The 13,395-nt window shown below is 37.6% G+C and overlaps 1 protein-coding gene across 2 annotated transcripts in view; it reads right to left on the bottom strand.

The window, feature by feature from the left end:
* Positions 1–13,395, bottom strand: part of LOC140871302 (mediator of RNA polymerase II transcription subunit 23) — a 47,211-nt gene that overhangs the window by 22,763 nt on the left and 11,053 nt on the right. For both annotated transcript variants that reach the window (XM_073273750.1, XM_073273749.1), the window contains 5 exons: positions 12,738–12,972; positions 11,569–11,786; positions 11,111–11,318; positions 8,613–8,893; positions 8,170–8,253 (listed from right to left, as the gene is read on the bottom strand). In XM_073273750.1, the coding sequence (XP_073129851.1) occupies positions 8,170–8,253; positions 8,613–8,893; positions 11,111–11,318; positions 11,569–11,786; positions 12,738–12,972 (1,026 nt within the window). The remainder of the gene's footprint in view (positions 1–8,169; positions 8,254–8,612; positions 8,894–11,110; positions 11,319–11,568; positions 11,787–12,737; positions 12,973–13,395) is intronic.

The raw sequence follows: 13,395 nt of genomic DNA, 5'->3' as shown, positions 1-13,395 counted from the left end.
CGAGGACTATTTAATTAATAGATTAAAACGATTTGGGCCCAAAAAAGCCCTATATGAGCCATTCTTTCTCCCATCGTTCTTGTTCCCATTCTTTCTGCCTCTCTCATGGTCGATCATCACTAACACCATCCTTGAAGTTCGCTGCTCGCCGCCGCACGCCACCAGCAGCCCTCCTTCAAATACGGTTTTCTGTTTTTAGGATTTTTAATTTTTAATACTATATATATATATATAATATTTATTTATTTTTTTAAAAAAAACGTATTCTAACTGCATCGTGTCTTATATTTTCAAAATTTTCCGTATCGCCGTATCCGTATCGTATCTGATACGATACTCATACCCGTATCCATGCAACATAGCTTATTACTAACAAATCTGATACTTGTCAAGTCTTTCAAGCCTTTCACAATATGATTCGAACCGAATTCCAAATTCAAAGCATTCTAACTGATAATGGCAAAATTTCAATGCCATTCTCGGTGACTACCTCGAGAGTCATGGGATAATACATCAAAGTTCTTGTGTGTATACCCCTCAACAAATGGTGTATCTGAGAGAAAAGATCGCCACCTGTTGAAAGTAGCATGTGCCCTTATGTTCATTGTTTACCATGAATGTATCTAAATACCTTTGGAGGGATGCCACACGCACTGCCGCCTATCTCATCAATCGTTTACCAGGTAGAACCATTAACTTTGAAAGCCCATTGTCCATGCCCAAAACAGAACATCCCCTGTTTTCCACATCTCAATCCCTTCCACTGGAAACCTTTGGGTGCACTGCTTTTATTCATATTCATCATCGTGGTAAATTGATCTCGTGCTCTCAAGATAGTCTTTGTAGCCTATAGGTAATTCTTTAACTTAAAAAAGTTATCGTCGTTATTGCCCTCACACAAAGAAAACCTATATTTTGTGCGGTGTCACATTCTTCGATGACCCACTCCCACTTGCTTCATGGGGGGGAAGTTAGACCAAGCTCGTTGGGATGCTTCCCCAATTCTTGATATTAGATTAGATACGACTACACCTTTCCCACCTATTTCACACAAGGAGAACTCTAAATTAAAATCATCAAATTTTGAGCCTGTCTTAGAAACCAAAGGAAAATTGACACTACAACAGAATTTGAACATGTCTACACAAGACAAAAAAAACCTCAGAAGATAAAGACCAGATGGGTCCAAGTCGCAGCCATGAAACTGGATCGATGGCAGATCCTCATACAGGTACTTTTCTTGACCTTGAAATACCTATAGCAGTCGGAAAAGGCATGCGATCTCTCACAAAACATTCCATCTCCAATTTTGCCTCTTAATCGAATTATCCCCCTCATTTCATGTTTTTACCTCAAGTGTATATAGTGTAATGATTCCCAGGTCCATCCAAGAAGCACTAGCTATTCCTAAGTGGAAAGCCCAGTGCTCGAGGAGATGCATGCCTTGAAACAAAAAACATAGGAATTGGTTGATTTGCCTCATGGTAAAAAGGCGGTGGGGTGCAGGTGAAAGTGGGTTTTTTAGGGAAATACAACGCAGATGGATCAATTGAACGACACAAGGCACGATTGGTTGCCAAAGGTTCACACAAACCTATGTCATTGACTACAATGAAATTTTGCCCCTGTTGCCAAACTCAACACTATCAGGATTCTTTTTTCATTGGCAGCCAACTTCGACTAGCCACTACATCAGTTCGACATCAAGAATGTCTTTCTAAATGGTGAGCTTGAAGAAGTTTATATGAACCAACCTCCGGGATTTGAGAAGAGGTTGGGAAGTTCAAGTGTTTGCAAACTGAAAAAATCTCTTTATGGGTTGAACAATTTCCACGTGCTTGGTTTGATAAATTCTCTCAAGTGATAAAGAAGTTTGAGTATATCCAAGGACAAGCACACCATGGACTCTCTGTCAAAAATTCAAAACAAGAGAAAATCACTATCCTCGTTTAAGTTGATGATACCATCATCACTGCAAATGACAATAAAGAAATGGAAGATATTAAGTTGATGATGGCAATCATCAGAGAAATTTGTAGGCAGAGGAATTTGTAGTAGAGGACCTTGGTGGGCTAAAATATTTTCTTGGGATGGAAATTGCTAGGAGCAAAGAAGGCATTTCTGTCTCCCAAAGAAAGTAAATGTTGGATATCCTAAAGGAAAATGGCATGCTTGGTTGCAAACCAAGTAAAACACCAATTGAACTTGTAAAAAAGGAAAAAATGTTAAAGAGTGAACCAGTGGATAATGCAAGCTATCAGCGTCTTGTGGAAAAGCTTATCTACTTGTCACACACTCGTCCATATATTGCTTTTGCAGCGAGTCTAATGACTTAGCGAGTCAATACATGCATTCACCATGCCAAGGTCACCTTGATGCTGCATACAGGATTCTGAAATGTGAAACAAACTCCGGGTAAAAGCATATTCTTTAAGAAAACTAATGATCGTGGAGCTAAAACATTCATTGATGTAGATTGGACTGGATCCATTGATGAAATAAAATCAACATCTAGATACTGTACCTCGGTATATGGAAACTTAGTGACTTGGCGCAGTAACAATCTGTTCTTGCAAGAAGTAGTGCTGAAGTTGTGTATCGGGCAATGGCTAATGGAGTGTGTGAGCTCATCTGGATACAAAAAGTTATGAAAGAGCTAAACATGGAGATTGAAGGGCCAATGCTACTCTATTGTGACAATAAATCAACCATTAGCATTGTTCATAACCAGTGTTGTAAATGGCGGGAGGCGGTGGCGGGGAGGTCACTACCGCCTAGGCAGCCCTAGGCACCTTGAATTTTTTTTAAGCATTTTTTATGGGTAATCATATATGGTCATGCAATGTAATAAAAAATAGTCATAATTTTTTATGTTAGATGTGTAATTAAATAATCTTTATGCATAAAAAATCTTCATAAATATAATACCATCTATACAAGGTGCAAAAATGAAAAACAAAAAGAAAGTGGCTAGTGTTTTTGAAATAAGTCAATAACTAGGGTTTTAAAATAGGTAGACTTTGACCAGGTTTTTAAGATTTATTGACTTTAGACTAGAATTTTAAAATTAATTGACTCTTGACCTTTGACTGAATTTAAAAATGTGTTGACCGCCTGGCCGCCGCACCCGCCTCACACGCCCGAGTGCCCGCCACTGCCGCCTCGTGATAGGTGTTGTTTTTATGTGTTTTATTGCATTATTTTGCATTTGTTTTGCATGTTTTTATATTGTTAATGTCATTCATGTTTAGTTATCGAGTATTTATTGCATTCGGATAACTTCTCATGATTTTTGATTGGTTGTAGGCAAAAGATGGAGGAAAGGAAGAATTTGAGGAAGAATTTGAGCAAGAGTAGAGTCACAAGAATGAATTACAGAGCAGTAATGGTCAAAAATTCATTTTTAATTATTGAGAGATCAAAATCCAATCTCCACCGTCCACATTAAATTTCAAGATGTTTTGAAGTAGTTGTCCAAATTTCAGATCAATCCGATGGTTAGATTGTGAGATATGATTTTTTGAACATTGTCGCGCGCTGCAGAAAATCATATGCAAGAATAACATTTCTGGGACAGAATTTTTCGCGCCTAGGCGTGATTTTTTGGGCGCCTAGGCGCAAAACGGACTGAAAAAAATCAGATTTTCGAAATTTTAAAGTCTCAACTTGTCGGGCTTTGTTTGACGAACTTTCAAGGGCATATAAAAAGGACTTTTGAGACGCATCAGACGAAAGGAGAGCAGCCGCCATCAACGAAGGAGAGAAAGGAACGTGAGAAGAGGGAGACGGCGTGAAGAACTCAACCAGAAACAATGACCGCAAACACTAGTTTTATATTTTCTCCTTTTTTCTTTTATATTTGTTGGGATTTAGGGGATCCTACCCCCAAAACTTTGTTTTGATTTTTTCTTGATGATTGAATTTGATTTTTATGCATTCTTGATTATATTATTGTGTTTATTGATTATTTGGAAATTGATCAACTTCGAATTGATTTTATGTGTTATAATTGATACTGAAAGAAGATTTTATAACATGATAGAGTAATATAATCCATGGATCTACAACTTGCATAGACATATGAGGTTGGATACATGTTGATAGTCATAGTCCAATAGGTCGAAAGCTAGAGGATTCCACAAATTGTTAATGCGGTTGCAATTGTTAAATAACACAAGGACACTTGGTTATTGCAATTTGTTAATTAGATTAATATAGCTCGACAGAGTATATTGATAGATTAGGGAATTCCGTCAAAAGCATGGCTTGAGAATTAAAATTCAATCGTAGAGAAGATTAAGGGGTAGGTGAACCGAGATCCTAACAATTGTTTATTTATTTTTTGAGTTTAATTTATTTTTCTTTCATTCTTTTATGTTAGTTTATTAATTTATTCTCATCTCATCTTTATTAACTAAAGAATAATTCTTGAGTAATTTTGTCGCAAACCAATCTCTGTGGGACGATACTCGTACTTTGTATACTATATTATTACTTGACTCGTGCACTTGCGATTTAATCGAGCTTAATTGATAGATATATTTGAGTTGATTTTCTTTGGTAGTATTTGCTCGATCACCTCGCCGCCCGCCTCGCCCGCCGGACAGCTTGGGCCGCCTGAAAAGGCCGCCAACCGCCTAGACGGCCGCCTCGACCGCCATTTAGAACACTTTTCATAACCCTGTTCAACATAATAGAACCAAGCGTGTCGGAGTGGATAGACATTTCATCAAAGAGCAAGGCATGATTGAGGTGGAATATGTTCCTACGACTAATCAACTAGCTGATGTGCTAACAAATGGGCTATCAGAACACTCACATGAATATCTTGTAGGCAAGCTTGGACTCGTCAACATCTATGGCCAAGCTTGAGAGGGGTTGTAGATTTAGATAATATTTGTGATAATTGCGAATATTTGATATCAAAATTGTAATTCGAATATCTATTACTTTTGTTATAATATCATTTGATTATCCCTTGATTGAAAGGAATTTGTTGTAGCGTAAGAGGGGAAGATAAGATAAGATTTTGGGAGGACAAGTAGTGGGGGGTTCTTCCTTTCAGGAAATTTATCCATCCTTATTCTAGATTTCTTTGGTTCACAATCAGCCGATCTCTTCCTTTTTCCAGATAGACTCGTTTCACATCTATCAAAATCGCTCTTGGAATTTGTACTTTCGACGGCATTTGAGGGATGATGAGGTGTTAAAGTTGAGTGTGTTGTTGGAGTCTTTAAACAGGGTTAGTTTGATTGAGGGAGTTGATATTAGGAAATGGCTGTGGGATTCTTGAGGGCTTTTCTCGGTAAGATCCAGCGTTCTAAAAATCAGCCTAGACGACTTAGGCGACCTACTGCACTGAAAAAGTGTTAGTCGGCCAGCCTAGGAGGCCCTGAGGTGCCCCTAGGTGGCCCTAGGCGCTGACTAATCGGTCCAGACGGCCCTAGGCGCCCATGTAGGCTATTAGTTTGTCCTTTTAATTTAAAAGCACAATAAGAAAAAAAACTCAAAGGTAATTTTTTTTATTTACTTTTAAACCTAAATTTTTTAAACTTTTATAGGCCCTAAATTAACGTTTAACAACAAAACCTATTACTTGGCTTGCTCTAACACCAACTTTATCTTCATATTTCAATTTTCTATTTTCTGTTGCCCTAGCTTTCGAACTAAGGGGAGAAATCGATTTGTATGGACATATGGGGTGTGTGTATTTGTTAACCGCATAATAAAATTGATAATGTCATATTAATGCTTAAATTTCTACTTAATCCGATTCCGAGGAATCCGCCTAGGTGGCCTACGCGCTGGTATGCCGTCTGACTAGCGCCTAGCGAATTTTAAAACCTTGATAAAATCTTTTTTTCAATCCTTCTTTCCGAACAGTATTTCTCCATATTTTTCTCTTTTTCCTATTATTTGGAAAACGACAATCCCGTCTAAGGTTCAAGTGTTCTCGTGGATTGTGTGCTTGGAAAACTATCGGCTTGTGAGATGATGCAAAAGAAATATCGCTTTTGTTCACTGAGCCCGAGTTGGTGTGTGTTGTGTAGACAAGAGGTGGAAACTTAGGATCATTTGCTCAGTCATTGTTCTTTTACGAGTACACTCTGGTCCAGAGCTTTGGGCTTGGTATGGGTATCCCCTAGATCCATCCGGAATTTACTTGAAGCAAATCTTGGATGTTATTTGGGCAGAAGGGGTAGAATCTTTTGTATCGTGTTAGTTCATTGTATTCGTACGATGGTTTGTCGGAGAGAAACAAAAGTTTTTTATAATGGGGAAGAATCGGTTGGCGATTCCTGGGACAAGATCAAATTTATGGTTCCGTTTTGGGATTCGAAGACTAGGAGTTCATAGACTTTTCGGTTACAGATTTGTATAGGGATTGGTGTGTGCTGTGCAAGAAAGGGGGAGAGAGTCAGGATCATTTGCTTGTTCATTGTCCATACACAAGCTCCTTATGGTAGTTAGTGTTGAAGGACACGGGATTGTCGTGGGTGACACCAATGACTACGAAGGATCTGTTCGCTGCAGATTTAGGGGGCTTACTGGGAAAAGGGGGGAAAATACTTTGGATGGCTATAGTGCATTGTGTTTGTTGGATCGTATGGTTGGAAAGAAACAGGAGGATCTTTGAAGATGTAGAAGATTCGGTTGGAGAGCTATGGGACAAGATAAAATTAAGAGCATCAACTTGGATACATAATATATCAGGGTGTTTCAATCTTTTGCGATTTCAGATTTGTATAGGAATTGGAGTTTGGTTTGGAGTTAGCATAATTGTTGATCTATTTCAGAGTACTTTGTGGACCACTGGTTCACCTCTTGTATTTACTCTTCATATTTTATTAATAATATATGTGTTTCTTATCAAAAAAATAATAATCTAGGTATAATAATATCACACTATTCCCTCAAAGTTCAAATGGCCTTGTATTATCTTCTTCTTCTTCTCGCACTGTTTTCAGCCTTTTGCCCTTTTCTGCCCCATTTTCGACCTCCGTTCTACAAACAACTGAAAGGCACTACCACTCATTGCAGCGGTTATTGTTCAGTACTAAGTACTAACTGCCAAAATAGAAGCTCCATCATCCTACTGCGGTTGACAGACCATATTGGGAGCTCGCTTGCTAATCATAGACCGCTTTAGTTTTTCGTTGTCCATCTCACCATTCGTCATTTGTTTCCTTCGTCTTCATTTCTAAGTTTTACAGGGTAATAACGTATTACATTAAATGTGACTTAACCAAAATCTTCTAATTTTCCTCGCTAGTTCCTAATAAATTAGGATAGAGTTTATGTCTTAATTACACTCACAAATCCTGAGGACATTTTTCATAAGGCGTCGTACATAAAATTCTTGTTATAGATTTTCCTTCCGAAGCAGTGATTCACGAATGGAGACAGAGAATCCCTGTCGGATATATTTCCAGTTTTACTGTCCATACACTTGATATATAATTTCAGACTCTTAAAATTGAGTTCTTTTGATCATCAAATCTATATCCAACCTTTCCTAACAATTAAGTTCCTAGAACACATTGTTTCTGTGCTTTCTTACACTTGAAAATTTTAATGACAAAATAACATGTGTCTTACACTTTTTTCTATATTTGGAAATGCATTCATCTTATTTACTTTCTGAATCTAACCTTATTCGGGACAATTAAGAGACACTACAACATCATAACTTCACTGGAACAAGTAAAGGCTTTCAGCACACATCCGATGTACAAAATATCACACATAAATCATGTTCCTCACAAGTAACGAAATGGTAATAGAGACCATACAAACTATAAACTGAAGCACCGGATATTCCTAAATCGGAAGAGTAGAAATTGAAGGGAATAAAATTGCATCAATTACACAAAAGCCCGGTATCATACACACATGAATGACATCGAGTAGAGATATCTAGCTCAAGGTATCATCATAAACTAAAACTAGAATAACATCGTGACTGTATCTTATTTCAATCTCACTTGCGGATACAATTATTTTGTCATTTATTTAGACGTTCAGATTAAAAAGGAAACAATAAACCTTATGTCATAGTTGAAAAAGGATCATCATTTAAGAGACAATATAGAGGCTACCATTCAGCAAGTGAATTTATAAAGCAACGGCAAATTGGAAAGCACAAATTTCAAGAAGATAAAAACTTACGTTCAAGAGCGAACGGAATAAAGCGTGAGGAGCAACAAGAAGCACTCTAACATATGTTTCAACCATTGCAATGCTAGGCACAATCTGTTTCAAAAGGCAAGATAGTCCAAATAAAAGTCATACACAATTTATTCATTATCAAAAGGGTAATTATCACAAGGCAAATCATGAGCAGCTTCTGGGGAAAGCAGGACCAGCATCACGGCAACAACAACAATGAGGTTTCATTAATATGCACTCCACATAATTTACTCATTTGCTGAAAATACAAATTCAGTATCGCTAGCAATCTTGCTGATGATCATATTTTTTCTTGATCCAATGTTATATCTTGTTGCAGCAAGGGTGTATCAGATGCTGTGGGCAAACATGCTGGGGAACTCATGAACTTGGATGTGATTGAGATTACAAAGAATAAACAAAAAAATAAAGCAACCATTTACCTGCCCAGAAAACATAGATTCTTCCATCTGATATACCAGTTTCAAACATAAATTAATGGAAAAGCCAGATATTAATGACATGGGCACCGGGCTAACTTCTTGCATCACCATCAGTCTCTCATTTGACTGTAGATTTGGTCCAGATACTACCTCTGTTACTCCAGCAGAGGTCAACCAATTCATCACAGTTTCACAAGCAGGCTGTGCCATGGTATAAGAGACAACCCAAAACATCCCCATCGACCTTTCATCCATATTCATGTAGTCCATGATCCGTTCACCTAGTTTTTAAGGCCAAAGTAAAAAAGATATGAGAAATAACAAATTCAAACAATAAAATTTTATGCTCTTCATTTCAGCAATATGGAACCGTTCAAAGATTGAGCCATAAATTATTTTCTAAGTGGCACAAACAATAAGAATCGAGGGTCCACATTTGTACGTAACTTTTAACTTTTTTACCAATTAATAACATGACATTTGTTTCTGATAAAAAAAAACAATAAGAATCGAGGGATCCCCATAAATCTTATACGAACAAACTTAAACTCGACTTCATTACTACATACTCATACTTGCCTTCATATAGTTACACTGCCCTTTATCGTCACTATGTCATCAAGTCTTCTAACATTTTCTACAGTTCCCTATTTCTGCCGTCTCGAGCAACAATTGCAGCGCCATTATTCTCATAAGCAAATAAATTTTTCAACATACTTTTTTTTTTTTTTTTTTGGATAAGAAACGTAAGATATTATATAAATAAAATAAGATTGATTACAAAGGTGAACCATTGGTCCACAGCTAGTACTAATCTATTACGAGAAAACAAACTACTTCAATACTAAACTCCAATCTCTATACAAATCTGAAATCACAAACGATCGGAATTCTGATAAATTATGTAACCAAGCTGCTACTGTTAACTTAATCCTGTCCCAAACTTCTCCAACCGAAACTTCTTTATCCTCGAAGATCCTGCTATTTCTTTCCAACCAAACTGACCAACAAACGCAATGAGTTATAGCTGCCCACAGAATTCTGCCCTTGCTACCCAGGGAGTCCCCCAAATCTGCCTTGAACAGATCCCTGGTGGACTTTGGTGTCACCCACGACAATCCTAACTCCTTAAGCACCAGCCACCAAAGAGAGCTTGAGAAAGGGCAGTGGACCAACATATGGTCCTGACTCTCTCCTCCTTTCTTGCACAGCACACACCAATTAGGATTGAGAGAACATTTTGGAAACCTCCTTTGGATCAAGTCGCAAGTCGGCAGTCTACCCAACACCGCAATCCATGAGAAAACCTTTACTTTGTAAGGTATCGGAACTTTCCAAATAGCATTAAAAAGATCAAAATTGGGGAACGATGCTTCTGGAAAAAAAGAATCAAAAAAGGATTTCACTGAAAACACTCCTGAAGCGTCCCGAACCCAAACCCTCACATCGTCTACTCCTTCCTCTAAACTAACCCTGTCCAAAATCTCCATTAAACTGATGAACTCACTCACCTCCTCATCTCTAAGATCGCGACGAAAAATTAAATTCCAGGAGAAAGAATCTAAAGAAGAAAGTGAAATGCTGGAACGGAAATGAGAAATGGGCTTATTATGACCTCGAGAGATCTGGAATAGCAGAGGGAAAAGCCTATCAAAAGAGGACAGCCCTACCCAACAGTCCTCCCAAAATCTAACTCTATCTCCCCCTTTAACCACTAACCTCACTGATTGAATAAAAGCCGGATAAATTCTAGATATGAACTTCCACGGGCTTCGAAAGGTGTTATGCCTGGCCAACCCTGCGTCCCAACCGTTGATTTGCATCCCGTACTTACTTACTACAATCCTCTTCCACAATGTATTCCCTTCCTTAGAAAAACGCCACCACCATTTACCCAACAAAGCTTTATTCCTCAATCCAATATTGCCAATTCCCAAACCTCCCTTGTTCTTTGGAATGTTAACCTTATCCCAAGCCACCAAATGACAGTGTTTATCCCCATCCGACCCATCCCACAAAAAATCCCTCATTAATTTCTCCAAAGCCTCAGCCACCCCCCTTGGAATCCGGAATAACGACAGGTAATACACCGGAATTGCGTTCATTACTGCCGAAATCAGAGTAAGCCTACCTCCTCTAGATAGGAAAGCCTTCTTCCAACTAGCTAGCTTTTTTGACATTTTAAACACAATCGGTTCCCAAAAAGAGGCCTTGATTGGATTACCTCCCAACGGAACCCCCATACCTTTGTGGATGCAAATTAAAGCCAGCATATTTAGCTTCATTTTCTTAACTGCTGGGAACAAAATCTACAGTCTTACATATAACTAGCAGCAATGAAACAACATAAATTTTTGGAGTTGAGGAGCTTGGCAATAAATGTGTCAACCTACACGATATATGGCATAACTTGAGCTCCAATCGCAGTTATGGTAAATTATTCTTAAAAGACTATCATAGGATCGATGACAATCTAACTATAGATCATGGATCCATACCTTTGTTTAGTTGCCTCCACCATTCATCTATTTGCTTCCCCTTTTGCAGCTGCTCGTTGTTCAAATATTCTCTGGTAGATGTGTTTAATGTCCAAATACGTAAATTCTGGCAACTGCTAATGAAATCCAATAAGATACTTTGGGGGTTATTGGGGTCAGAGCTTCTATCTTCTTTATGAAATGAAAGGATTTTTCTGGTTGTCTCCACCTATCAGCAGATTGAAATAAAAAGTCAGAATTATAACAGAATATATTAATTAGAAAATGGATAGCTATTGTAGCAGTTAGGAATAAAAGATTAGCCTAAATGGCTGTCCAAGTGTAAAAAACTAGTGATAATATACGAAGAGAACGTGAAATGAGATTGGACCATATAACCATCAAACCTCTTATATTCAAAAGGCAAAAGATTAATATGAAACGAAAATATGATAAGCGCGGGAACACAAGAAAGCAACCTTTCTAGAGTCTGTGTTCAAAGCGTTCATTACTAGCTCAACCCTTATAATTTGAGCAAGCAGCCACGTAACATGATTGGTCCTGAGAATATGTTGATCGCCATCTTGAAGCCGCGAAACCAATTTGTCCACAAAATCAACAAAATCAATGCATCCATGTTTCATGAGAAAAAAGAAAACATCTGAAAATATAAGCCACTCCTGCCAACAAGTCATCTCTGCAGATTCATAGATGAAAAAGGTTACTAGAAACACATTTAAGAGTAAAGGCTAAAAAGACTCAGATGATAGAGAAATTACTTTGAACTCTCCAAAAGGTAAAGTTAAAGATAATTTCTTTGGGACAAATAACATAAAAACAGAGGGTGAACTACAATGCAAAGAAGCATATACAAATCCTCCGCTAGGAATAAGCATCTAGCTTTGTTGCAGAAGTATTTTCACGCATAATATGGGATTATAACCCTTCAACGGTGCAAAAAAACTTTTCCTGCTGGGAGCCGAAGCTCATTTCTCAGCTATGAACACAACCTAGGCTTTTCTCTGGGAACAAATTGAGAGGAAGATACAGAGAGTGCCAAAACCCTTAACAGAGGGTAACTCTTATAAATCAACATATATAATTTCAGGAAGGTTTTTGCCAAAATTGTTGATGTCATCTCTATCAATAAATTTAATAAAACTAAATGAAGTTATGAATGGAGGACTTGATGTTGATATAAAAGAAGTCAGTGCAACAGTCATTTCAGGAGATTGGAGAGAGGATTTCAGTTTTAGAATAATTAATATTATACCTTAGAACTTGAAATGGAGATATGGAAGAGTATAAGACAAGTCATAAATGCATTAATTTCTCTGTCTAAAAATTACTAAATTTGTCATAGTTCACAACCCTGAGCAAAAGATTCAGTAACTGAAGGTTGAGCTTGAGCCATCTGTCACTGAGAAAAGTTGACGCATTATCATTGTCACTGATTTTAAATACGAATAATGAAGATTTGGTTTCCAAGAAATGGAGCCCCAAGCACTCTCTAACTAGCATATTTACAATATCCATCCATTGTACCAAGACAGGTGAATTCAAAATTACCATTATAAGACGTGATAATATAAGAAGAAAATATTATATGAAGTATGGTAGAAAATTGAAAAAACTTGAGAAATCTTGCCTGAATTTGTCAGCTTCAGTAGTTCAACAATCCTATCAATTGTTGCTTCACTAATCATTTCAGAAGTAAAAACTGCACCAGGCGTAGGCCCCTGTGATTGACTCCTGTGACAAGGTGCCAAAAGCAACACTCGCCTCCACCAATCAGGAGATGGAGTGTTGCGAAAAGCATGCCTCAAACATCTAAGGGCTCGATCCCAGTCAAGACTTCCTCTCCGGATGGATGCTGCAAGTTCCTAGGCCCGAAATAAAATACAACAAAATGAAGTAATAAGCATATGGAAAAACTAGTTCTATAATATTATGCTTAGCTGGCTATACTATTAAGCAGGAAATTGACAAATCCATTTTGCTTGATGGCTTCTCTACCAAACATACCTTTACATTGCAAAAAGGGAAGGCCCTACAAATTGGATTCAACTCCAAACTCTAGGATTACAGCACACAAAAGAGTCTCACAAAGGCTGAAGGACTGAAGGTGGATATCTTCATGCGAAATCAATGTAAATGATTGAGATCGCAACACACAATCATAACAAAGATGGCACTTTGATGAATGAATGTTGAATTGATCTTTAATGTACGCAACTATGAACTGCTAGGTAAAAGTTAAAAACGAGTGGTGCAGTTTTAAAAGTAATACATATTTTAATACAATT

The sequence above is a fragment of the Henckelia pumila genome, unplaced genomic scaffold (genome assembly GCF_033568475.1).
Source record: "Henckelia pumila isolate YLH828 unplaced genomic scaffold, ASM3356847v2 CTG_461:::fragment_3, whole genome shotgun sequence".
Classification (NCBI taxonomy): Eukaryota; Viridiplantae; Streptophyta; class Magnoliopsida; order Lamiales; family Gesneriaceae; genus Henckelia; species Henckelia pumila.
The sequence above is the reverse complement of the archived record's forward strand: the minus strand, read 5'-3'. Positions and strand labels throughout refer to the sequence as shown.